This window comes from Theobroma cacao, chromosome 9, assembly GCF_000208745.1.
Source record: "Theobroma cacao cultivar B97-61/B2 chromosome 9, Criollo_cocoa_genome_V2, whole genome shotgun sequence".
In the NCBI taxonomy this organism is placed as follows: domain Eukaryota; kingdom Viridiplantae; phylum Streptophyta; class Magnoliopsida; order Malvales; family Malvaceae; genus Theobroma; species Theobroma cacao.
Genome location: NC_030858.1, coordinates 29,352,384 through 29,377,865, shown reverse-complemented (window position 1 = coordinate 29,377,865; position 25,482 = coordinate 29,352,384). Strand labels below are relative to the sequence as shown.

Below are 25,482 nucleotides of genomic sequence, written 5' to 3'. Positions count from 1 at the left end.
ATATTTTTGACTGGATGGTTAATGGCATTTAGTCTTGGATGAATTAAGTTTGAAAACAATATGACAGATAGCAAGCTAAAGTAGTAATAATGTTCTGTCATCCTGTCACTTGCTGCTTATTATTCCATAAGCCTGTGTAAATATATTCTGTCAAAAATTTAAACCCTTACATGTCATTTTCTATATGAAAAGATAAAAAACATGTTAAGATGAATAATAAAACTATGCACACACTATGAGGGAGCACACACTTAAAGGGAGGAAAATCTCCATTTTGTGCAGAACTAAAAAGATTAAAAGGACACTGTGCTGTTAACCAAGGAATGTTTTGTCATCATCAAAAAGAGGGAGATTGTTGGCTCCATTAGTTTTTGATGATAATAAAACATTCCCATTCATTTGTGTCCAATATTTTTACTTAAGTGCGCAGGACAAAAATTGTATGCAAATAATTAATCAATCTTTCAAATGCACATATCAAAGAGCACAAGAATAAGGAAGTCATAATAGATCAATAAAACAGAAGCCCCTTAGTCGATTAATGAAGGGTTAGTCAACTAAGATTCAAACCAAAAGTTGACGGGCTGATGAGTATTGAAAGACAGAACCAACTTAGTCGATTAAGAAATAAGTTAGTCGAATAAGTTTTCATCGTCAGAAACTAGAAACAGAAAATAGAGACAACTTAGTTGACTAAGACATAAGTTAGTCAATTAAGAGTATTCTATCAGAAAATTTGAATTGTGCATTAAAAGACAGATTAACGGCTAGAATTGCTACCAAACTATTTTCAACGGTCAAAAACTATCTAACTCAAATCAAAGATGATTTTTCAAGTATAAAAGGGACTTCTAACGGCTAGAAATGTATTGAAAGCTACCAATAACACAAAAAGAGCTGAAAAATCTACAAATATTCTCTGCTCATTTATTACACTCAACTTCTATCTTTGTAATTGTGATCTGTACTTCACTTTATACCACTTAGATCAACTATGTGATCATAGGTACACTCTTGTCACTTCTCTTCTTGTATTCTTAGAGTGAGCGAGTCACTCTAAGGGATTGATTCAAGCTGGGATTGCTTGATTGAGGATAGGTTCTAACTTAGCCTTGAAAAGTTAGGTGTTGGGTTTGAATTGATCCCGGTAAAAACTATTGTGAAAGGTTTTGGTTGAGCCTGGTAAAAGCCATTGTAAAAGCTTGGTGAAAGCTTGTGAATTTCACCTTTCATAATGGATTAGTTTGAAAATCCTTGGTTGAATAATCAAGGTAGTGGATGTAGGTCTTGGACCAAACCACTTTAAATTCTTGCGCATTGTCTACTCTGTTTTTATTTTCATTGCTTTTCAGATTAGTTCCTCATCTTGCCAAAAACCAAATAATGCTATTCACCCCTTTCTAGCACATTTACTTGGGACCAACAGATTGTCTTTGGTGCCTTGGTGGTGATTTCAACGTAGTGTTGAAAATAGATGAAAGGTTGGGTGTCACTACCAATGACAAAGAAATGGAATTATTTCACCAATTCATTAATCAAGTAGGGTTAATTGACCTTATGCATGGAGGAGATAAATATACCTAGTGTAACAATCGGGAAGAGGTTAGTAGGTTAGATACGTTCTTACTTGCTGAATCAGTGATCAGGAGGTTTCAAAACATTAGACAGTGGTGTATGCCATCCTTACTCTCAAATCATAATCCGATGCTGTTGGGTGTTAATGAAATGGATTGGGGCCCAAATCTTTCTGGTTCGTTAATCATTGGATGACGGATGAAGGCTTCTAGGAGGTTTTTTCAAAAACTTGGAAAGAGACTAATTTCAAGCATGGGGGCAAAGGTGAGATTTGGTAGAGATTGAGGCTTACCAAATTGGTGATCAAGAATTGGCAGTCTATAAAATGGGCCAATGCTCAATTTAAGATTAAGGATCTAGAAGAAAATATTCAAAGAAATATTTAAAATTGGTAGAATAATAGGAGAGAGAATAAGTTTAGAAAGAAGTTAACAGAATGAGAGTCGAATTGTGGTCACTGTATAGAGCTGAAAAAAGGTCATGGTACTAGAAATCGAGGGCAAAAATGATTTTTTGAAGGGGATAAAAATTCTAAGTTTTTTCTTGTTGTTACGTCTGCACATAGGAGAAGGAACTTTATTGACAGGATAAGAGTTAATAACACTATTATGGTTGATCCCTCTTTAATCAAAAAAGATGTGGCTAGACATTTCGAGAAGCTTTATGGGTATAGATCGGTGGTTGCTATTAAAGATTGGAAGGTGGACCTTAGGAGGTTAACAAAGCAAGTTGTTGGTGAGCTTGAGAGTCAGTTCTCTGAAGAGGAGGTCAAAGATGCCATCTTTAGTTATGATGGAAATAAGGCTCAAGGGCTTAACGGCTTCAATTTAAACTTTTTTAAGGCTTAAAGGCCCATGATCAAGAATGATGTTATGGTGTTTATGAAGAAGTTTCACGATATGGGCAACTTTGATGAAAGGATTAATTCCTTTTTTATTACGTTGATTCCCAAATGCAATAATCCTACAACGTTGAATGAGTTTAGGCCTATCAGTTTGGTAACGAGTGTCTACAAAATGGTTGCAAAAGTCCTTACGAATAGGCTACAAATGGTTATTGGAAATGTAATGGGGCCGAATCAATTTACATTCATCAAGGGAAGATAAATTACAGACTGTGCATTGATTGCAAACAAAATTGTTGACTTTCTTAAAAAGAGCAGGCAAGGGGGAGTTTTCTTCAAAGTGGATTTTGAGAAAGCTTATGACAACGTGAATTGGTGTTTTCTTGATGTTATGATGAGAAAGGGGTTCAGAGATTAATGGAGATGATGGATTACTAACTGTATCTCATCTACAATAGTCCAATGCTTATCAACAGATCTCCATCTAAACTAGTCAAAATGAGGAGAGGACTAAGATAAGGGTGTCAGCTATGGCCATTTTTGTTCAACATAGTTACAGAAATGTTTAGTGCTCTCATGAATAAGGCTGTGCTCAATGGTATGTGTCAAGGTGTTGAGATTGGGAATAGAGGAATGGTAATCTCACATCTCTAATATGCTGATGACACTATGATTTTTAGCAAACCGATCCTTGATAGTGTTCTTAATATTAAAAGGGTGTTGAGGTGTTTTCAAGTGATATCCTGACTGAGGATTAACTTTCACAAGAGTAGTTTGTATGGTATTAAATATGGAGATGGTGTGGAATCATGGGCTAGTAGAATCCCTTGCTTGGGTAGGTCCCTACCTATGACTTATTTGGGTCTTCCACTCGGTGCAAAGTATACCTCCAAAAGCATTCTCTAAAAACATTTGGAGCCCAATTATTGAAAAGTTCGAAACTAGGCTTGCAGGGTGGAAATCAAATTTTTTATCAATAGGTGGGAGAGTCACCTTGATTAAGTCGGTGCTTGAGAGCTTTCCATTTTACTTTATGTCCTTATTTAAGATGCCAAAGGGAATTAAGTAGGAATTGGATAAGATCTTTTGAAGGTTTTTATGGAATGGCTCTAAGGAGATGAGGTACTAGCATTGGGTGGACTAGGACACAATTTGTAACTTCAAACAAGGTAGAGGACTTTGTTTTATCGATTTTCAGTTAAAGAATAGATCGTTGTTGAATAAATGGATTTGGAGATATAATAAGGAGAGAGAGAGCTTATGGAGAGATGTGATTATTGCCAAAAATTAGGGGAGGGGATAGTATAAGTCTCATTCCATTCATCTCAAGAGGGAGTCGATCTTCTCTATTTTGAGGAACATTATTTGCTCAGTAACCCCTTCTGGGAATTTATCTTCTTTTTTGTGTGCAGGTATGGGATACTTGATTGGGAATGGTGCCAACATTAACTTTCGGGATGATGAGTGGATGGATGGCATTATCCTGCGTATTGCTTTTCCACGAAATTTTGCTCTTGCCATTAATAAATCTAGTAAAGTCTGTGGCAACAGGGTCGTGGGAGAATAGACAATGGTAATGGCATGTAGATCTTAGGAGAAGAGTTCTTGGTTGGGAGACAGACGCTTGGGGCCAGTTTAATGAATGTATCAAACACATCCACCTTGACTATGAGAGTAAGGATAAATTGATATGGAAGTTTACCTCAAGTGGATGTTATTCTCCTAATTCCTTTTGCAGAGTGGCGTTGCACAACAACGAGTCGAATGTGGACTCATGGAGCAGTGTATGGGTTGGCCTTAACCTCTAAAGGTGGAGCTGTTCGTGTGGCAAATGATTAAGGAATGTGGTAGTTAAAGAAGAACTTGCTAAAAGAAACCTGTTGCAAAGGGATTCGACTTGCTATGTGTTGTGCAATATGGAAGTGGAATCAGTAAGCCATCTCTTCTTTACTTATGTTGAATCGTGGAAAGTATGGTGTTCTTGGTTTAAGGAATGAGGGGGGTTTTTGGGTGTATGCTAAGGGATCTAGAGCTTTCTTTGTGGCTTGGAACTCTTGCTTTGTTGAGGTGCTTAAGAAGAAAATTTGGAGAATGTCTTTCTTTATCATTGTTTGGTTTATTTGGCTCTTTAGGAATGAAATGGTGTTTGAAGGGAATGTGTGGGATTTAATAAAAGTGTTGGATACCACTAAAATTAAGGTGGCATGGTAGGCTAAATCCAAGTGGCATAATGAGAACCCTTCTATTCTAGACAATTTTAGATCACCTGTTATGTTGAAGGCAGCAGCTAAGGGTCGCCATACGAATGCGATGGTTTATGGGAGTGTCCGCCTATAAGGTGGTTTAAATTTAACACAGATGGGGTTGCTAGAAGATGCTTAAGGCATTTAGGTATTGAGGGGATTATGTGAGATGATAAAGGGATGGTTAAAGTGGTTTTCTAAAAAAAGGCAGGGTGGGGGGATGTGAATATAGCTGAAGTGCTGGCAATACGTGAGGCCATGGTGATTTTTTTGGCTTTTCCTTAGGTGTCATTAGGTGGGGTCACTATTGAAAGTGACTCTAAAAATGCAATGACATGGGTGGATAATCCAGATTCATCCCCTTGGAAATTGAAGCAACTTATTTTGTAGATTAAAACACTTAAAGTGAAGGTCATTGGTTGGCAGATAAGACATATTCCAAGATTTGGAAATGATAGGGCAAATAATTTGGTAAAACTGGGTGTTGAGAGACCGATTGAACTGCTTTGCATTTATCCGTGAGATCCGTGAGATTCTTGAGATTCAGAGTATTATGGTAGTTATCGACCTTGATTTTGACCCTTTGAGCAAATGGAGAAGTAAGAAGAAAAACAAGCCTGCAGATTATGTTTGCCAATCTTACCTTTCTATTGTTGATAGATATTTTGAGAATTGTTCCAAGATCTGTTTGTAATGTTAACCTGCTGAGGACTTTCAAAGTGTATAGATTTCTACTATGGTTTAGGTTCTGTGAATTCTGTATAGCTGCACATGTTTACTGATGGTTGTTTTTTTGTTAGCCATTTCAGGGTTAGTGACTCAGCTAACATCATCTAGTTAGAACACTTCCCTGCTTTTGTATGTGAGATTCATCCTATGATGAAATGAATCAGTCTTAACTTTTAAAAAAATAAAAAAAGCAAAAGGATAATAAATTTGTTTAAGTGCAGCCATATATATTGTGATAGTCTTGGAAATTAAAATGGGTAATGAAATTGGTGATTTTAAATCTAATCTAATCTAGCCTAATATCAAGCATCATCCCTAGGCTGCCTTGTTTCCAAAGTTATAATTGAACAATGAAGACTGTAATAACATCATTTTCAACAAGAAGAGTTTAAGTAGTCTTGGTTTGAACTATTCTATTATGACATTTTACTGAAACTAATCTCCAATGCATTACCTTGTAATACTTTTAGGCTTACTCAAATAAATCACGTTTTAGGTTTTAATTATTTCTAAATAAGTTGGGGTTTGAATTTTTTTTAAGCAAGATTTTAAGTAAAATATTCTCTGATTGGGTTTGATTTTCTTCCGTTATTTTTTTCTTGTGATTAAATGTGTATTATAAAATAATATAATTGGTAAAAAAAATTACTTCAAAATTTGGTTTATTAAAAAATTAATATTTTTGATCAAATACAATTTTTGAAAAGAGTGAAAATTTAAACTCAACTCTTTTTAAATAAGAAATACACATATGTATCATTGAATTAAATGCAAAATTTAGTGGATTTTGTTGGCATATATGTGTTTAGGTATTACAATGCAACCAGACGAGATTGATGTTAAATTTTTGCCCCTGTTCTACCTCCATGAATTTTCCTCCTATTTATATCTAGTTGCCTCGCCCCATCAATAATATATATTTTTGTAAAAATCGTTTTAATTAAATTATTAACGAAAGAAATCATGTACTTAATGTACTTTCATATATTTTTAGTAATTATATATTTTTATAAATCCGACATGTCAATTTACATTATAATATATAATCATAATAATTTTAAATAAAATAAAAGTATTTAATATAAATCTTGATGTACAAGCTTGATATAAGTTTCAAAGAATTTATAAAATAAAATAGTAATCTTAACCATAAAAAGTTTCAATTTTCAAATTTGACATAAAATATTTAAATTTAATTAATTAAAAAATCTAAATATATACCTATAATTGTTCTGCCTGCTTATTAAACCAAAAGAAAAAAAAAATCACCCTACTCCCAATTTTCAAATAAATAAAAAAGAAAAGAAAAAGAAACCGTCCCGTTGTGACGGATGGGGAGAGAGAGGTTTCCTTTTGACCAAATTGACTTATTTAACGCCGTTGGAAGAATCAGGCTCACCCGACATCCGCTCCACCGAAGGCTCCGATTCACCGGGCCCCAATTTTTAAAAGGATATAAAAAGGGCACCCCGTCAGTGGGTCACTGTCCACCGCTTTATCCGGTCACCAATCCCTACAATTCTCAGTCACCTACCCCACTCTCACCCGGTCACCCTCCCTACCTTGGAAAAAATTTAAATTTAAATTGAACTCACCCTCCCTCCTAACCCTCCATTTAATTTCTTGGCAAAATTTTGCATTTTGACCTTTATCTTTCTAGACTTCCTTCAATGGAAATTAACTTTCGCTCCCTTTCTTCTTCTTCTTGCATTCTCTCCTGTTATCTCCGAACAGTTTGGTGCAGTTACCATCTCAAAATCTCAGAACAAGCAAGCTGTGCTTTTCTTATTTCTTTTTTTTCCCCCAATTTTTAAATTTTTTTTTTTGGTTTTGAATTTAGTTTAAGATTTGTTTAATCGAATTCTTATATGATTCTTGCAAAGTTGAACGATTGCTTGACCAGTTCTTTCCTTTTTTTTTTGGTTTTAAATATGTTTGGTTGGCGAGAAAATGGAAAAGTCAAAGATATTTGAATGTCAAATAGCTTTTTTCTTGAGCAGCTATGCAATGCAATGTTAGTATGACTCAGCCTGATATGGAATTCATTTATTAATTTTAATAACCATTGAGGTTCTCGTTTGAAAATTTCATTATTTCTTTTTCTTACTAATCACATTGATTTTCTTGTTCATTGAATTTTCGTAATTACACCCTCAATTTCTAGAAGTTATATTTTCAACAATTACCACTTTCTAGAATATAAATTTAAATTTTTTCTTTCTTTTGAGTTAAGCCCTGTAAATTCGAGTCTTGATTTATTGTTAAAAATTTGGAATTATAAAGTATTTTCAAAATGAGCTTGTTTTTAGGTTACTCCAAAGCTTTACTTATTAGCAAATCAAGATTTCCGGAAAAATTGATTTGTCCCCTTTTTCTAATTTAGTCCTTCTTTTCCTATATATACCCCAGTTCCTAATCTCCATTGATAATTTTTCTGATAATTCTCTTCGAAATCCAGGTTAGTGAATGATATTTTCTTTTCGTTTTTTCTGTTTCACAATAACTTGAAGTTGCTTTTTTTTTGGGGGGGGGGTGGGGGGGGGGGGGGCGGATCGCTCTTTTATGCTTTGTTTTATCTTAATTTGTTCCCTTTGCAGTTGCATTGATGCCAGAGAACTGTTATTTGGGAATTGTATATGATTTGAAATAGTTTTCACTGCTATTTGCTTGTTCTTGTTGGTTGGTGTTTTGATTTTTTGATGGATTTTGTTATTCTCAGTTTCTGATGGATTGGATTGAAGCATGTGTGGCGGTCTAGAGCAGTTAAATATGAAGACTACTGCTCCATCCTCGTCTCTGGAAACCAAAACAATGGATTGTCTAACTGGAGCGGTAGGTAGTGAATGTTCGTTCTCTGTCTTGCTTGAGTTTGCTGCTGATAATGATGTTGAGGGATTTCAGAGATCTATAAGGGATGTTTCTTTGGTTGGTGAGGTTGGACTTTGGTATGGTCGACGTAAGTGTACGAAACAAATAGTGGTGGAGCGTAGAACTCCGTTAATGATTGCTGCTAAATATGGTAGTGTTGATGTTGTGAACTTAATTCTTTCTTTACCAGAGGTAGAAGTGAATCTCTCGTGTGGCCCAGATAAGAGCACTGCTCTTCACTGTGCTGCTTCTGGTGGATCTATTAGAGCTGTTGAGGTGGTCAAGTTGCTTTTACTTGCTGGTGCTGATCCTTGTCTTACTGATGCCAATGGACATCGCCCCTTCGATGTTATTGTTTCTCCTTGGAATATGCCCCAGATGAAAGTAGCCCTTGAAGAGCTCTTAAATAATGCCGCTTCTGTTTGTCTTGAGAATTTGCATGAGTTGACTGTTAGTTTGAGATCTAGTTCATCGTCCCTCTCAACTTCTCTGGGTAGTGGTTCCTCATCCCTTGTATCAGATGCAAAGATATCTTTAGTTACATGTAAGCCTGCTGATAACAATATTTCTTCTGCTCCAGACAGGAAGGAGTATCCTGTTGATCCATCTATTCCTGATATTAAGAGCAGCATTTACGGCACTGATGAGTTTCGTATGTTCTCATTTAAGATCCGACCTTGTTCCCGAGCTTATTCCCATGATTGGACAGAGTGTCCTTTTGTTCATCCAGGTGAAAATGCTCGAAGAAGAGACCCAAGAAAGTTTCATTATAGTGGCGTGCCATGTCCTGATTTTCGTAAAGGGACCTGTAAGCGTGGAGATTTATGTGAATATGCTCATGGTGTTTTCGAATCCTGGCTGCACCCTGCCCAGTACAGAACTCGGCTCTGCAAAGATGGGACAACTTGCAATCGTCGTGTCTGCTTCTTTGCCCATAGACCTGAGGAACTGCGACCACTTTATGTGTCCTCTGGAATGTGTATTCAGTCTCCTCAATCCGCTGCCTCTGCTGTGACTACAATGGATAGGGCTGCAGCCATGAACCTTTTGCCTGGTTCTCCCTCAGCGTTGTGTGCAATGTCAATGTCTCCATTTTCTCCAGCCATGTCACCTTCTGCAAATGGTATTTGTCAGTCACCCGTAGGTTGGCCTCAACAACATGTGCCAACTTTGCATCTGCCTGGCAGCAATATTCAAGCAAGCCGTTTGAAGTCTTCTTTCAATGCAAGAGACATGCCTGCAATGGAGCTTAATATGTCACCGAATTTTGATTTGCATCAGCAACAGCATCTTAATAGTTTGTCCTGTCTTTCACAACCACACTTGGTTACTAAGTCTGCAAATTTAGATGGGCTTTTTTTGACTGAGTTCTCTTCTCCTCAATATCCTGATCAAGTGACTGCTATGCCTATGTTATCTTCTGCGCATAAATCTGTGCTTCTGAATCAGCTACACCAACAGCAAAGGGTGTTATCTCCAATCAAAACAAACATCTTCTCTCCAAAGAATGATCACCCTCTTTCGCAGTCTGCATTTGATGCTTCCTTGTCAGAAAGATTTTCACCTTGGCACGTGGAGCCTTTATCCCCATTGAACTCTCGGTTTTCTGCTCATACTAATCTTGAGAAGCAGTTTCGCGGCCTAAGCTCACAGGAACTTGAATATAAGCTCTCAGATGATTTAGAATCAAAAGGTACTGTTGGTTCCCCTGTAAATTCTTGGTCAAAACGGGAGACCCCCAATGATAAAGTAGATTGGTCAGTTCAAGAAGATGAATTAGGTCAGTTTTGTAAATCATGTTCTCTTGGACATCATGATATGGAACCTGCAGTTTCGTGGGTTCAATCACTGGTGAAGGAATCTCCATCTGCTTTGGCCACAGCTGCAGCCTCAAGCCAGACGCTTTCTGTTGAGGGCTCTAACTCCCATAGTGATTTCGGTGATCACGCAACTTTTGGAGCATGGCATGAGCTCTTGAAGCTTGATAAGATTATGGCTTAGTGAAAACATTATTGTTTTTGCCAAGCTGGTTTATTAAAACTGAATTGTTTATTATTTGGTTGGTTGGTGATATGGGAATTAACAAGATAGAGGAAGACAATGTACAGAGAAAGGAATAGGTATTATCCCCATTTATTTATTGCCATCACAGAACAAGTCAAGAAGGGATGAGAATACCAGCCCTGGGTCAGGAAATTTTCTCACTGCAATTTTCCTTCAAATTCTTTGTTTGTAGAATAAGTTACATGTTCCATTGACATGTTGCCATCCTATTGTTTTATTATTATTTGAATCTATTGTTTCTGCATATGAATTTGCAATGGAATTCAACAGGTTGAAGATTTCTTTTTCAATAGTATGTTGTCAATTTGTTGGGTCCTTTTCCCATCTTTCCCTCTTTTTCGCTTTGCTTTGGCTTGTTTCATTCTCCATTTCTGTTAAAAGCTTGGGGAATGGATGATGAGTTGTATCTTAATCTTTAGGGTGGGGATCATTGATGGGAAGGTGGAAAGTAAATTTGTTTAGAATATCTTCAATCTTTAATGAGAGATTGTTTGTGGGGATGAGGAATTTAGTATTCTTAGGCAGAAAGATGTGATGTAAAATATTCATTAAAGAAAAGAGATATGAGATAGGGACCCTACTTTTCAGACAATGGGGCTTTAAGGTACCATGTAGAGTTCAGATAAGATGTCTAGTGTCTACCCACTCACACCATTCTAGGCCAACTTGCTCAATTATGAAAGGATTGATCTTAATGGTTTGCCTAACATTGTTCATGTTTTAGGCTTTGTCCTTGATTGAGCGAAAGGATCAGGTTTTAACAAGAACTGCAATAAAAGGATGAGGCTGGGGCTTGGAAGTGAATCATAATATTCAATTGGGACCTTTCTGCTAGATAAAGGTGATGCTGGGGCCTAGAAGTGAATCACAATATTCTATTGGGACCTTTCTTTTTGATAACTGAATTTTCATTACTGTCTTTTCTAGTTTTTTTTTTGAATTACAGAAAAAAAAAGATTTTTTTCAATTTTTTAAATTTCATTAAGTTGGGTTCATGTTAGAATTTGAAATTTTAATTGTTGAATATATTCTTTTTTAGTGACATGATCAATTTTAGTTGACATTTCAACTTACAATCATAGTTATTAATATCGTACAATACACTAAAATTTCGATACACACCATACATATCTCAATGAATTTTAGGACAATACTGTTACACCTGCTATTCTTTGGCTCTTGATTGTTCTGAACTAATTTTTGGATCTAGCAGCATTGCTTAATGTGAATGTTGAAAGCATTCCCTCTTCCATTATTACATGTTGAAAGATTGTTTTGAAGTTTAGTTGAGGAAGCAGTGAAGTGCTTCCCATAGGCAGATCTTTTCCCAATTATATCAATTTTGAGGGCTGGCCGGTGGGGATAGGGCGGCGTGGCAGGACCATAGTCATAACTTTTATGATTCTAATTAAATACTTAAGACAAAAAATAAAGACTAAATTTTGGCCTAGAAACAAGCCCTTTAAACTTGATGGTTCTTGATCAAACTATTTGGATTAGTGAACTTTCTGACTCTGATGCTGATTATATTCACAATCTAATCCTCTTGGCTTTGATTTGGATGCAAGGGCATTCCAGAGAAGTACACAAAGCTACAGAAAAGCAGAATGGATTCTGAAAATTGGTCAGCATCAAGAAATATTTCCATTTTAAAGGAACCTGCAGAGCAATAATCTGGATAAAGAAAGTGCAGCTGGATAGAAAAAGGAACAATTCAAGACATTTGAATAAAACATATGCTTCCATTAATGTGTATAATGAATAAGCAAGTTCACCCAGCATTTATTTATGATGTTCCTAGTTAACTAGTGAAGTAATGAAGAATATACAGAACATAAGACTAACACAAGGCTTAAGGTCTTGCATTGGTGAGTGGTTACTTCCAGAAGGTGAACATAATCTTATAATATAGGAAGTTTGACGTGCTTAGCATTGCCAAATCGTTGTTACCTCCTGCATTATGTATGACCTCTATCTGCAAATGTCCATGGTTACTGTGTAACAATCTTCCCAAAATTTTAGGCTCCATAATCTCATAATTTTTCCTTCTTTTGATAGAAGCATGTATGACATTAGAAATACTACGCTGAGCTGCCGTATATATGACCCCTTTCTGCCAGTGTCTATGGTTAAATGTGAAATGATCTTCCCAAGAATTCAGACTTCATAATCTTGCAAGAATTTCTTTCATTTGATGGAAGAATAAAAGTTACCAGGTCAAAACTTTTTATCTCAGTGTTAGTCAAGCTTCAACAATATCCACACCTAGGCAGGGAATCAGGTCATCATCCTCCAAAACTGTCTGCAACCAAAAGGATTTAGTTCATGATTCAACACCATGCTTCATCCATCAGATGATTGCATGCACCCATCAGAAAGTCACTTTAAAGGCCACAATTCGCTTCTCTTTGAATGTACTCTTCATCAACATGCAATATCCAATGAGGATCAGGAACATATCCAATTTCTTTCATTGAGTGCAACAAGGAATTCAAATTTGCATAGATTTTGTCAGCCATTGGGTGTGATCTATCTCCAGCAGCAAAAGAGTGAATCTGGCTTCTAACAACAATCCAACTCATTCCAGGAGGCTTTCTCAGGCCCTTCGCTTTGAGACATGTTCGTATTTGTCTGACGTCTGACCAGAGACCTGCTGCAGCATATGCATTACAAACCAAGACATAATTCCCTGGGTTCATTGGGTCCAATTCAACAATTTTTTCAAAAATGGCCTTAGCTTCTTTAGTGTAACAATGATCCCTATAAGCACTAAGCAGAGCTCTCCAGACCGAAGCATCTGGTTTGATGGGCATTGATTCAATGAACCCTCTAGCTTCATCTAAGCAGCCTGCACGACCAAGCAAATCAACTACACATCCATAGTGAGCAAGCTGCGGGGTGATGTGAAAATCATGAACCATGGAATCAAAGAGCCGCAGTCCTTCCTCTATCATACCAGAATGGCTGCAAGCTGATAGAACAGATATGAAAGTTACTTCATTTGGATAGTAACCATCCTCTAGCATTTGTGAGAAGGCAAGAATAGCATCAGAACCACGACCATGCATTCCATAACCAGTTATGATGGCATTCCATGAGATAATATTTCTCCTTGGTAAGGTTTTGAAGATTCTTTCAGCACTTTGCATGCTACCACATCTTGCATACATTGTTATAAAAGCATTTCCAAGAGACAAATTGTGACCTAAAGACGATTCCTGCCGTAGCATATAAGCATGGAAACATTGACCTTGAGGCAGATGAGCAAGATGGGTGCATGATGAGAGAATATTTATTATTGTAACTGAGTTGGGCTCCACTTCTGAAATCATGCGGCTAAAAACTAGAAAAGCTTCATGAGCGAGGTTGTTTTTAACATAGGTGGCAATCAAAGCATTCCATGAGATCAAATCTCTTCCCGGACAGCTCTCAAAAAGATTCCTAGCTGTTGCTTCATCACCGCAGTTAATATACATATCAGTAAGCGCAGTGTTCAAGGATACGTTTACTTCTATCCCCTGCTTTATCACAAAACCATGAAGTGATCTCCCAATATTAAGGCAAGTTTCATCTTTGCAAGCAGCAAGGATTGAAATTATTGTGTAAGAGTTAGGTTCAACATCCAATTCCCACATTAAACCAAAGACTTCCCATGCCTCACTTCCCAATTTGTTACGGGCCAGAGCTAAAATCACTGTGTTAAATGAGATTACATCTACATTACTCATCTCACTAAAAACCTTTTGGACAGAATCTATACAATTCTGTTGAGCATACATATTTAACATCGCATTCCCTAGATTAACATCCATCCTCATACCACTCTTGCTTGCATAAGCATGTAAACTTTTACCCTTTCTCAAACCATCAGCTGATTCAGCACATAAAGAAAACATAATAACAATAGTTCTGTCATCTTCTTTGTTGCCTTCAGTTCGCATGTGAACAAACAAACTAGTGGCTTCCTCATTACAGCTGTATTCAAAATATGCAGATATCATAGAATTCCAAAGCGCAACATCATGTCTGGGGGTGACATCAAATAATTTACAAGCTGATTTCAAACTTCCAATATCTGCATACATATTAAGTAATGCATTAACTATGAACAAGTCATTGCTAAAACTACACTTAATGGCCATTTGGTGAATTTGACTACCTAATTCAAGAGATCCAAATTCTGCACAGGCCTGAATAAGAGCCAACATTGTAACAGAATCAAATTCAACTCCATCCATGAGCATTTTCTCAAAAAGTTTCAAAGCTTTCAAGGATTCTCCAATATCAAAATACCCCTTAATCATAGCATTCCAGCAAACAGTATTCCTTACAGCCATCAAATCAAACACAGTATGCGAGGCCCTGACATTAAAACTCAAATAAAACCCAATCAAAGCAGTACCAACATGAGGATCCAAATCAAACAATCCATTCCTCAAACAATAACCATGGATCTCCTTTCCTAACCTCACTTCTGCAACCTCCTGACATGCTAAAAGCATGGCTACCAAAGTCCGCGAATTCGGCCTAAAACCCTCTCTTTGCATCCTCATCACCAAAAAAACCACTTCCTCAAATTCCCCACACCCGGCATACCCTGATATCATCGCATTCCACGAAACCAAATCCCTCTCAACCATTTCATCAAACACCTTACGCGCCTCTTCAATAAATCCACACTTACAGTAAAAATAAATAATGGCAGTCCCAACTCGAACATCTTCAATCAGGTTGGTATTTCGAATACTCAAGTGTATTCTCTTGCCAGTTTCAACGGCGTTTAGCTTCACACATGCCTTTAAAACCAAAGGCAAAGCGGCCCTATTGGGTGTTAAACCCAGAGATTCCATGCGGGAATATGTAGAGAGAATTGCATGGTCATTTTTTAAGTTGGTTTGGTTTTTGATTAATGAATTCCAATCCTTTTGTGGGTCATCCTTGATATGGGTATTCTTGGGAGCAAAATGGAGGCCTAAGGAGAAAGGTATCAGCATTTCATTTGGCGGGAAAAAGATGCATAATGAGAAGAAATGGTGACCGTTAAAATTTGTTTTTCAGTTAAGCCCCGGCCGTTGGGCCCATATTAGGACCTTATCCATGGCGAAGTTCTTCAAAGCCCATTTCAAAACGTTGGGCTTAGCGTCTTGTTCGGCTATTTGGACATTGGGCTAGATCATCAAATTGCAAATTTTTTTTCCTAAAAAAATACATATACAAAAAAGAAAAAAGAAAAAAAAATCGAATATCTAAATAAAATATAAAATAGTCATAATAAAAATATATAATAAATAAAAAGGAAACATGAATTGCATTTGTGAAAGGGACATCCCATTTTTTCTCGTCCTTGGATTCTTCTATTGAAGGGGACCAAAAAAAAAAAAACAAAAGAAGAAGAAAAAATGGGTTAGGATTTTGGATTTTAAGTCTTTTTAGGGTTTAATTTTTGGGATTGTGAGTTTGTAAAGAAGAAATGTGTTTTTTTTTTTTATTTACTTGCACCCTATGCATTTAAGTTTTCAAGTAAATGCAAATCAACCAACTATGGGATTTTAAGGAATCTTGAAAATTTTTAAGTGAGAAAAATTTTAAAATTCAACTAAAAGTGTTGAAGAATTTAGAAAATTTTTTTTATACAAATGATTTTCATTAACTTTTTAAATTAAAGTAGTAAATGACTAATCTAAGAGATAATTTTTAGAAAATGGAATAAAATAATGTAAAAATATTTAGGATAATAAAAATAAAAATAAAATCATGCAAAATAGGAATAAAAAGAAGAATTCAGAAAATAATAAAAAGAAAAAGAAAAAACAAATCAAAGGCATAAAAAATCATAAAAAAATAGAAGAAAAGGAAAGAAGCAAAAGGAAGCAAGAAGGTAAAATATTAAACCAAAACCTTTTTCAAAAAATACTAAATTAATTTGATGACAATGCCCTTTTAAGGAAAGAAGTAATTTTTTCCAATATTCTTGAAGTGAGGAGATTTTCCTTAATTTTAACCAAAAGTGTTTGGAAGATTTAGAAAAGTTTTCAATATTTAGAAAATAAGATAAGAAAAAAATCAAGGGAAAAAATTAATTAATAAGGATTATTCAAGACTAAAATAGAATAACACATAATTACTTGATGTTGTTCTCTGAACAAATATCGAAGGGTGCATAACCGTACTTCCAAACGCTAATTTTGTTTCATAAATTTTAATTTATTATTTTTAATGAACTTAAGTCATGTTTAAGATTTCATTAGTAATAATAAATGTTAATTAGGTGGCCAATCACACTTCAAAAAAAAAAATTGGTGAACATTCCTTTAATCATCGGACGGTTGGATTATCGAACTACATGTTGCTACAACTTTAATTACAAGAAAATACTAGTCAAGATGTCTAACATATATAATTACTGGTCAGTCACCATAATATTTGCATTTGTAGAGAAGTATTAAATTTAAATCTCCATTAAATGGGAAATTTAAACCCCACAATATATAGGTTTATAGGAGTACCGTATGTCCACTTTGATTATAGTTAAGGTAGTGAATAAAGATATGAATTGTCAAAGAGTTGCATATATCCTTTTTCATTCCATTACTGACATCTTAATTACTGAATCTTCCATGTGCAGATGAGAGGGGGAAGATGAAGATATATCATTTCTCACATATATAATTAGTACTTGGATTTCCATTTTCTTTTTGGTTTCAATGAACATTGAAAAGGATGCCCTTGAAATAACAGAAGCAATTGATCCTTTAACAAAGAGAAGAGGCATCAACATGCCCTTTAATTATATGTAGAACTTTGCAGTTAGAGGGATTGATCCTCTAACCAAGATATTAGGGTAGCAGGTCTTCCCTACTATCAAACAATATTGACAAAAGCTTCTCACTCAAGGCCTCTGATTCCAGTTTGTAAGTTGTCTCCGCCTGATGAATCCAAGACAGAAGGATGTAAGAAACAAATGCAATAGGAAACCAAAATTAAATAAGCAAAATAATGAAGAAAGCTACACATACCTGAAGATGAATATTATAGAAGACGTCCATTCCTCCAAATGACTCAAAAGAAGTAGCACTTAGTAGGTGGAATAGACCATCTTGCTCCAAGTATTGCAAGATTTTAGATAATTGATTCTTCTGATCAACTTTACGCATGGATATCTGAATTGCAATTTCACTATCTGTTAGCCTGTTAATGGATATAGCACTACTTAAAGATCTTCCAAGTCTGCTTTTTCTTTGCTGTTCTTCACGTTTAAGACCACCGCGCTCAGAAATCCTTAACAAGAGCTTTTCTTTCTTCTGAACCAATCTCTCAACTTGCTCTTGCAACTCTGGTATATATTTGAGTGCATGTGAAACCGTGGCTGGAAAGCTTAACTTCTTCTGCGGTAAAGGAAAACAAATGAATGAGTTGCATATAACCAAACAGGGTTTTCATTTTCTGCATCCGAGCATTTATCTTATTGATTGGTGCATAATCCCTCTATCTAAAAAGCAGGGTTCGAATCCCTCCTCTCCTAATTATAAAAAAAAAAAAAAAACAGAGTTTTCGGAATAGTATATATGTGTATCACGAAAAAAAAGGGAAGTGTGATGGAGAAATATATTATCAGTACCATTTGATCTGCTACTGGAAGCAACGAACGGAGGGATGAATACAAACTGTTAACCTTCTTACGCCGGTCGCGTTCGCTAGCATTGTGGTTAAGCTTCTTAACCGTGCTAGGGTCAGGACTGTTCTGAGCAGTGAAAGACGGAGATTGATGATCAAGTAGAATTTCTTCTTGTGGTGGAGGAAAATGAAGAAATGACTCTACACTTTGACTGCCGCCATAGATATAGTCCTGTTCATAGCCTATGGGATTGATTAAAGGCCACTTTGGGAATGGAAAAGGAGTTAATGCGCACATATTGGATTGGTGTAACTTAATGGAACTTTGTTAGGAAAGTGAAAATGACCATGACATATGTATATATACAAACTACCTCGAGACTTACTAGTTTGTTTAATATTTCAGGGATTTAAACAAAATTGATCTTCCAAGAGTACTCATTATAATAAGAAAATAAAAATGACATTAGTTTCATTTTAATTTATGTATACGTACACGAGTTTGCACATGTTTGAGATATGTATTTACGTGTTTAAATTTTCGTAATTAATCAATCCTTAAAGATGTAAGACTCGAAAGAATACATTTTATAAATTTTTTACAAATTGAGAATATTTAAAATGGTGGAGCACATGAAAGACATCCAGAAGATGCTAGTTTGGAAGCCAATTTGATTTTTCACTTAGAATATTAGAAAGATTCACTCGATGGATTTCTAGTTCAGATTTCCTTCTACTTGTTGTTAAACAAGTGACAATGCAAGAAAGAGAAACGGACAGAGAGAATAGAAAATAAGGGAAGGAGGTGCACGAGGCAAGAGTAGGGTCGCCACTCAAAGACATGCGCAACGACTCCCATGCCACGTGGAGAACAGGTTCCCCACCTGAGGCTCCCCAATGTTTGTGACAAGATTCTTGTTGTATTGGGAGATGACTTAATATGGATGTTTACCAAAAGAATATGCCAAACTACTTGCCTTTGAGCATTGATTATTAGAATTAATTCATTAAAACAAGTAATGGATTAAGTAAGCAAATGTAATGTTGATCATTTCTTTAAAACAATGATTACAAGTTAAGTAAGAAGAAGATAGGAAATATAAAAAAAGGTTAAGGTTTCATGGGAGTTGTTGGGACTTCTAGATGTCTTGAGACGCCTTAGCTACTCAACTTCAGGTTTACTCAACAATGAGTATATATAATGTTAATTTTGGGTAAATTTTTTGCCTAAGTTTACCTCCTAGCCCTCAGACTAATTAAGTTCAACTGACTTAATTTATCATTTCTTATTTAATTCAGCTGTAATGTTATGTAAGAACTAGCAAAACATTCCAAGGTCTAATCATTTGACTACTCATCATAAAAATTAATTTCTTATATATAAACTTATTACTATGTTTATGCTATCTGTAAGTAGTCGGACTATTTCTTGGACAAAAAAGCATTATTCATGCATGCTATAAAATCCTTTTATCCTTTTATAAATATAAAAAGGTTCATTAAGACGAGGAATTGAGTGTTTAATAAAAAAAAAAAAAACTGTTATATCTTGATTGTAATACTTGATGATGTGAAAAATCGTTATTCATATTTGCTATGCAAGTCTTGCCCTATAGGCATAGGCATATGAAAATTCATAAATAGATAATGAATTCTGGTAATGTACTTAATTAGTCAAATAAATATTGTCTAAGCTGCAAACTTGTAGCACATCAGACGACGAGATAAGATATTGGATTATAAGTGTTGGGATAGGTAGGATAATGACTACTACTGTAGTATATTGGATGGACACTTTTGCTTCTTGAATCAAGCGCCATCCGTTACCAAAATGGCCTCTCTCATCTTTCTTTTTTTAAGATCTTTGAACATGCCAAAAGCAAAGAAGAAGAAAAAATAGTGGACTTCTGGGTTTGGGTTACTTCCAATTGTACCAATGGATTCTTCAATCTCAAATTGTAATATTCCAGACCAAATAATACATTTGGGTCAAGATATTGATATATTTTAAAGTGTGACAAATATACCTTTATTTGGGCTAAGGTATTGACATATCTTAAAAGTGAAATATATAAGCTTTTATCAAGTTATTTATAAATATTTGGATGTAAGCCATTTTCTTCTATTAGGGTTTATCAAAATATATACTCGGATTAATATAAATAGCCCACTTAAACTTAGCAGTCACTTTTCATTTTAGCAAACAAAAGCTATGAAATGAATTTCACAAGAATCTCTTTGTGTAACATTTGGGGATTTTTAAGATTAAGTTTGGAGAACAAAAATCAAAGGCTGTTATAGATTTATCATTACAAGGTGAGTAAAAATCTCTTTCAAATTGAAAAAAAAAATTTATTGGGTTACAAGAATTTTGATTGAAGTTTATGAAAAAATACCTGGAAGTGTTGTGCTTTTGACTATCTTCATGATTTAGCATAAGTTAAGCCTTTTGATTTTGCTGTTATTCAATATTTAAGAGTTAAATATGATTAAATACAATTGGTTAGAGGCCAGATGGGGAGGAATTGAATTTTCATGAATTGAGAAGGGAAATCTGCTTGTAAACCAAGTTTTATATACTATATCATACTTTTAATTTTAATTCTGTATTGATTTATGGAGTTTCACTATTTAAATTATATATGATTTGAAAGATACATAAATCTATTTTCTAATGAATCAAACTGAAGTGGATTATGAGTTTCTTAGGTGAAGATATGAGCTTTTTTGTAAAGACAGTGCAAACTGCCTAGCAACAACATCAAGGGCAATTTTTGAAATTTTCTAAAATTTTTCTATAGTGAATTAAGTGTCGAGCTTTATATGAATAGAAAGTCTATTAAGAGCCTGTTTGGCCTGACTTTTTTCTAACTTAAAAGCTATTATGAAACTCTTATGAAAAATAATAACTTTTAAAATTAAGTTAAAATTGTTTGATAAATTTCTTTTTATAAATTATATTTTTTGTTAAAATTATCATAGAATGTTTTTTTTAAAAGGGTAATATTGTAATTATATTTAATAAATGAGGATATTTTTGGAACAAAAATAAAAAATTCTCTTATATTTTTAAAAGAAGAGAAGAAAAAGCTCCTACTTGGAGCTTTTTTTTAAGCTCTTTTTTTAAAAATTTTGTTCTTAAAAAAAAGCTGTTTTTTTTTTTTAAAGTTTCTCAAAAAATCATGTTTGACCTGCCTTTTGCTTTTAAGAGGTAGATAAGCTGAAAAAAAGTTAAGCCAAATATGCACTAAGTCTAGTTTTCAACCCATTAAACAAATCTTGATTTCTATTTTTATAGTCTAAGATATTGTCATTTTAGTGAATGATGTGCAAGCTATCTAAATTTTTTTATTTAAAAGAGTTTGGATTATTTCGTATAGTTTTGAGAAATAAATAGATTTTAGAGAGTTTTATTATTTCTGATATGTTTAAATGATTGTTATTAGACTTTTATTTTTTGGGAGAAAGCAAGTTCTTATAGTGAAGGTTTAAATGATATGTTTATGATATTCTCACACACCTTACTTGTTTCAAACTATCGTATATGTATATGTATGAAAATAATTAAACATTTTATTTCTTTATTTTCAATATATGAAAATAGGGTCAAGCATATGATTTTTTTCTGTTCTGATTTATTTATATGGTGAAGGTTGATTTATGAATTTTTTTAACTTATTCATATGATAAATATTGATTTACAAATGTTTTAATTTATTTATATGATGAAGATTGGTTTATGAATGTTGCAGTTTATTTATATGAAGGATATTGATTTATGAATAAGATGAAATATTTGATTTTAAAAAATATTTTCAGAGCTAGTAAATGATTCCTAGAAAGTGGGATAGTCGATAACAGAAGTAATTCTTTGGCCTTACTAATGTGCTATAGTAGTTAGCATATAGTCTTGCTAACGGGTTATAACGGGTTAGCGTAGTTAGTACATAACCCTACTAATAGGTTATAATAACTAGCATACGACCTTATTAACAAGTTATAATTGTTAGTAATGATCATGAGAATAATTTGTTTATATGATCCTTGTTACGTGTTATTGTAGTCACCTTAGCTAAAAATGATGAAACTTTACAATTTTTAAAAATTGAATTCATGTTTTGCTCAAACAATGTTTGAAGAATGATATTTGATGACCAATAATTTATGAATTTATGAAATTATTCATTTTGAATTATGATGATTTTTTAACTGCTTGAAAGCATAATTTATTCATATATTCTCTTGAATGATCTACATATGATATATTAAAAACAATGTTTGATTGGGTAAGATATATGTAGCTATACTTGTTGAACTGTGATTTGCTCATACTTTTATGTACAATTTTACAAATGACTAGAAATGAGAGCTTTAGAATTATAGGAACTAAGAGAATAATTTGAAAAGTTTACTTTAAGTTACATTTGGTTTATGGAATAGAATATCTATTTTGTGATAATATAATAGAATAGTTATTATACAGTTTAGTATGATGAATGGAATATAATAGAAATAGTTATTATGATTTATCATAGTGTTTGGTTGGTAAAAATAACTTTAGAATAAAAAAGGAATAGAGAATAAAAAGATAAAAATATCATTTATTACATAAATTATTGTTTTATTTTTTAAAATATTAATATTTTATAATATTAATAATTAAATTATAAAAATATTGATATTTTATTTATAATTTAATGTTATTATGATTATTTATTTTTAAATTATTTTATTTTTAAACATTAATAATGTATAATTTATTTAAAATATTAAAAATTGATAATTTAAACATTAATATTTTATTTATACTTTAATCATTAATATTAAATGTTATTATGATTATTTTTTTATTTTATTTTTTAAATATTAGTATTTTATATTTTATTTATAATATTAATAATAGGAAATTATGAGGAATATTCTTTCTTGATAAGGACATTTTAAAAATAACCATCAAAATAAATTTAATTATTTTTAGCCATATTTAGCCATGACTTGACAAAAATGTCCTTGAAACTATTTCAAATAAATTAAACCATTCATCACAATTTCTCTTCATTTTTGTTTCTGATTTCTTTCTCACACCATCCTAGTCTCTCAAATTTTATCGATTTTTGTCTTCNGATTTTTCTTTTAAGTATTAATAATTTGTAATTGATTTAAGATATTAATAATTGGGTAATTTTAAAAATTAATATTTTATTTATAATTTTTGTCATTAAAATTTTAAAATATTAATATTTTATTTATAATTTAAATATTATTATGATTAAAATATTAATCCTTGTAATTAATTTTAAAATTCAAACTATTTTATAATATATAATTAAAAACTTAAACTTTTTATTATAATAAGATTTATTTTTTCTCTATTTGCATTTTTTCATTTTTTAATTTATATTTTCACTTAATAATTTAAATTTTACTATTTTATGTATAATTTAAATATATCATAATTTAAATATTAATAAATTTTTTAATTTTTAATTTAAAATATTAATTTTATAAGTTTAAATTTGTTATTTTTTAAAGTAAATAAGGACATTTTAATCCAAAATGTTTGGACTTTATTTCCATGGGTGTAAAATAGCTAATACCATGGAAGAAAGTGGTATTTGCTGTTCCAAGCTTTTGCCAAGTTTCCTCCAAAAACAAACCAAATGAAGGGAGAAAATTTTATAAGGAACGAAACATACAGTTAGTATCAAGACATTATTAGCTATGTTGAAATTCTATTATGTGTAATTGATATTTAAGTATCTAATTGTTTAGTTAATTTAGTCTACCATATTGGAGACTTTAGTTAGATTATAATACTTATATATGCGAGAATGTAAGAATGGAATTGTTAGAATGACTTCAATTAAAGGCTTATATATGAAGGAATGATTGAAAGGCTTTGTATTACTTTGGGGCTTAGTTGATTGTATTATGTCCCAATCTCAAGACATGACGTGATGTCATGTCTCAAAATCGAAACATGATATAGCTATATTACCTTGAGATTAAGCCTTAAAGCGGTAATGAAGCCTTTTTATCTATCAAACTTATAAAAATCCAAAATTGAAGTCATACTGATAAAAATCCACAATTGAAGTCATATTGATAATTCTATTTTAACATTTTCACATAAATAATTATTGCAATCCAACTACAGTCTACAAGATAGTAAAGTAAAAATCTAGAAACTTAAGTATAAATTACACATACATAATATGAGTTTCAAAATAATTAATAAGATCTTGACACTAAAGTAGACTTTTCAAATTGTTATCTTAGCTTCCATAATTCTAAAGTTCTCATCTCTTGTCATCTATAGAAATATAAATAACAGATGAGCAAACCATAGCTCAGCCAAGTATAGCCATACAAACCTTATTAGGATCAAGCATCGTTTTTAATATATCATATATATCATCCACAGGAATAAATTATGCTTTCAATCAGTTGAAGAATCATAATTTACAAAATGAAGAATTTCATAAGTTCATAAATCATTGATCATGAAATATCATTCTTAAATTATCATTCAAGCAAATCATAGATTCAATATTTCAAATTTATTAAGTTTTATTATCTTTAGCTATGGTCACTAAATATCTTGTGACAAGGACCATATTAGCAAATCATTTTCATAATCATTACTAACTATTATATCTTGTTAGTAAGACCATATGCTAATTATTATATCCCATTGGCGAGGACAAAGAAATAGTTTTGGTATTAATTATCCCACTTCCTAGAGATCATTTTGTAGCTCTTAAAACGTTTTTCAAAGATTTCATTTTATTTATAAATTGACATTCGTCATATAAATAAACCAAAACATTCATAAATCAATGTTCATCATATGAATAAACCAAATCATTCATAAATCAATCTTTATCATATGATTAAACCAAAACAGAAAATAATCATACGTTTGGCTTTATTTTCATATACTAAAATAATGAAATAAAATATTTAATTTTTTCAAGAATATACATATACGATAGTTTCAACAAAAATAAGGCATATAACAATATTCTTATCTTCTTTTACTTTAACAAACTCGCTTTCTCCCAAAAATAATCAAAAGCCTAATAACAATCATTTAAACATATTAGAAACAATTTGACTCTCTAAAATCTATTTATCACTCAAAGTTATACAAAATAATCCAAACTCTCTGAAATAAAAAATCTAGACAACTTGCACATCATTCACTAAAATGACTATATCTTAGGTTACAAAATCCGAAATCAAGATTCATTTAACGCGTTGAAAATTATATTTAATAGGCTTTACATCCATGTAAAATTCGATACTTAATTCACTATAGGAAAAGTGTATAAAAATTTCTGAATTGCCCTTGAAATTCTTGCTAGGAACTTTGCATCATCTTTAAAAAAAAAAATCATATCTTTATCTAGGAAACTCAGAATCCAATTTCATTTGTTTTATTAAAAAATAAAATCATGTAGTTTTCCAAAAATATAACTCAAATAGTGAAACTCTATAAATCAGTACAATATTAGAATTAAAGTGAAGGTACAATACATGAAA

General features: G+C 32.8%; 3 protein-coding genes across 3 annotated transcripts; 1 reads left to right on the top strand and 2 right to left on the bottom strand.

The window, feature by feature from the left end:
* LOC18589839 (zinc finger CCCH domain-containing protein 56) lies at positions 7,024 to 10,639 on the top strand. Its single transcript, XM_007014990.2, has 2 exons — positions 7,024 to 7,849; positions 8,111 to 10,639. Exon 2 carries the CDS (start codon positions 8,134 to 8,136, stop codon positions 10,258 to 10,260), a length of 2,127 nt encoding a protein of 708 aa, XP_007015052.2. The 5' UTR covers positions 7,024 to 7,849; positions 8,111 to 8,133; the 3' UTR covers positions 10,261 to 10,639.
* LOC18589838 (pentatricopeptide repeat-containing protein At3g16610) lies at positions 12,037 to 15,327 on the bottom strand. Its single transcript, XM_018126655.1, has one exon. It carries the CDS (start codon positions 15,315 to 15,317, stop codon positions 12,708 to 12,710), a length of 2,610 nt encoding a protein of 869 aa, XP_017982144.1. The 5' UTR covers positions 15,318 to 15,327; the 3' UTR covers positions 12,037 to 12,707.
* LOC18589837 (transcription factor ORG2) lies at positions 17,029 to 18,245 on the bottom strand. The gene is made up of 3 exons (XM_007014988.2): positions 17,942 to 18,245; positions 17,340 to 17,708; positions 17,029 to 17,249 (listed from the first exon to the last, which is right to left on the bottom strand). The coding sequence occupies exons 1-3, from the start codon at positions 18,233 to 18,235 to the stop codon at positions 17,160 to 17,162; spliced, it is 753 nt and encodes a 250-aa protein (XP_007015050.2). The 5' UTR covers positions 18,236 to 18,245; the 3' UTR covers positions 17,029 to 17,159.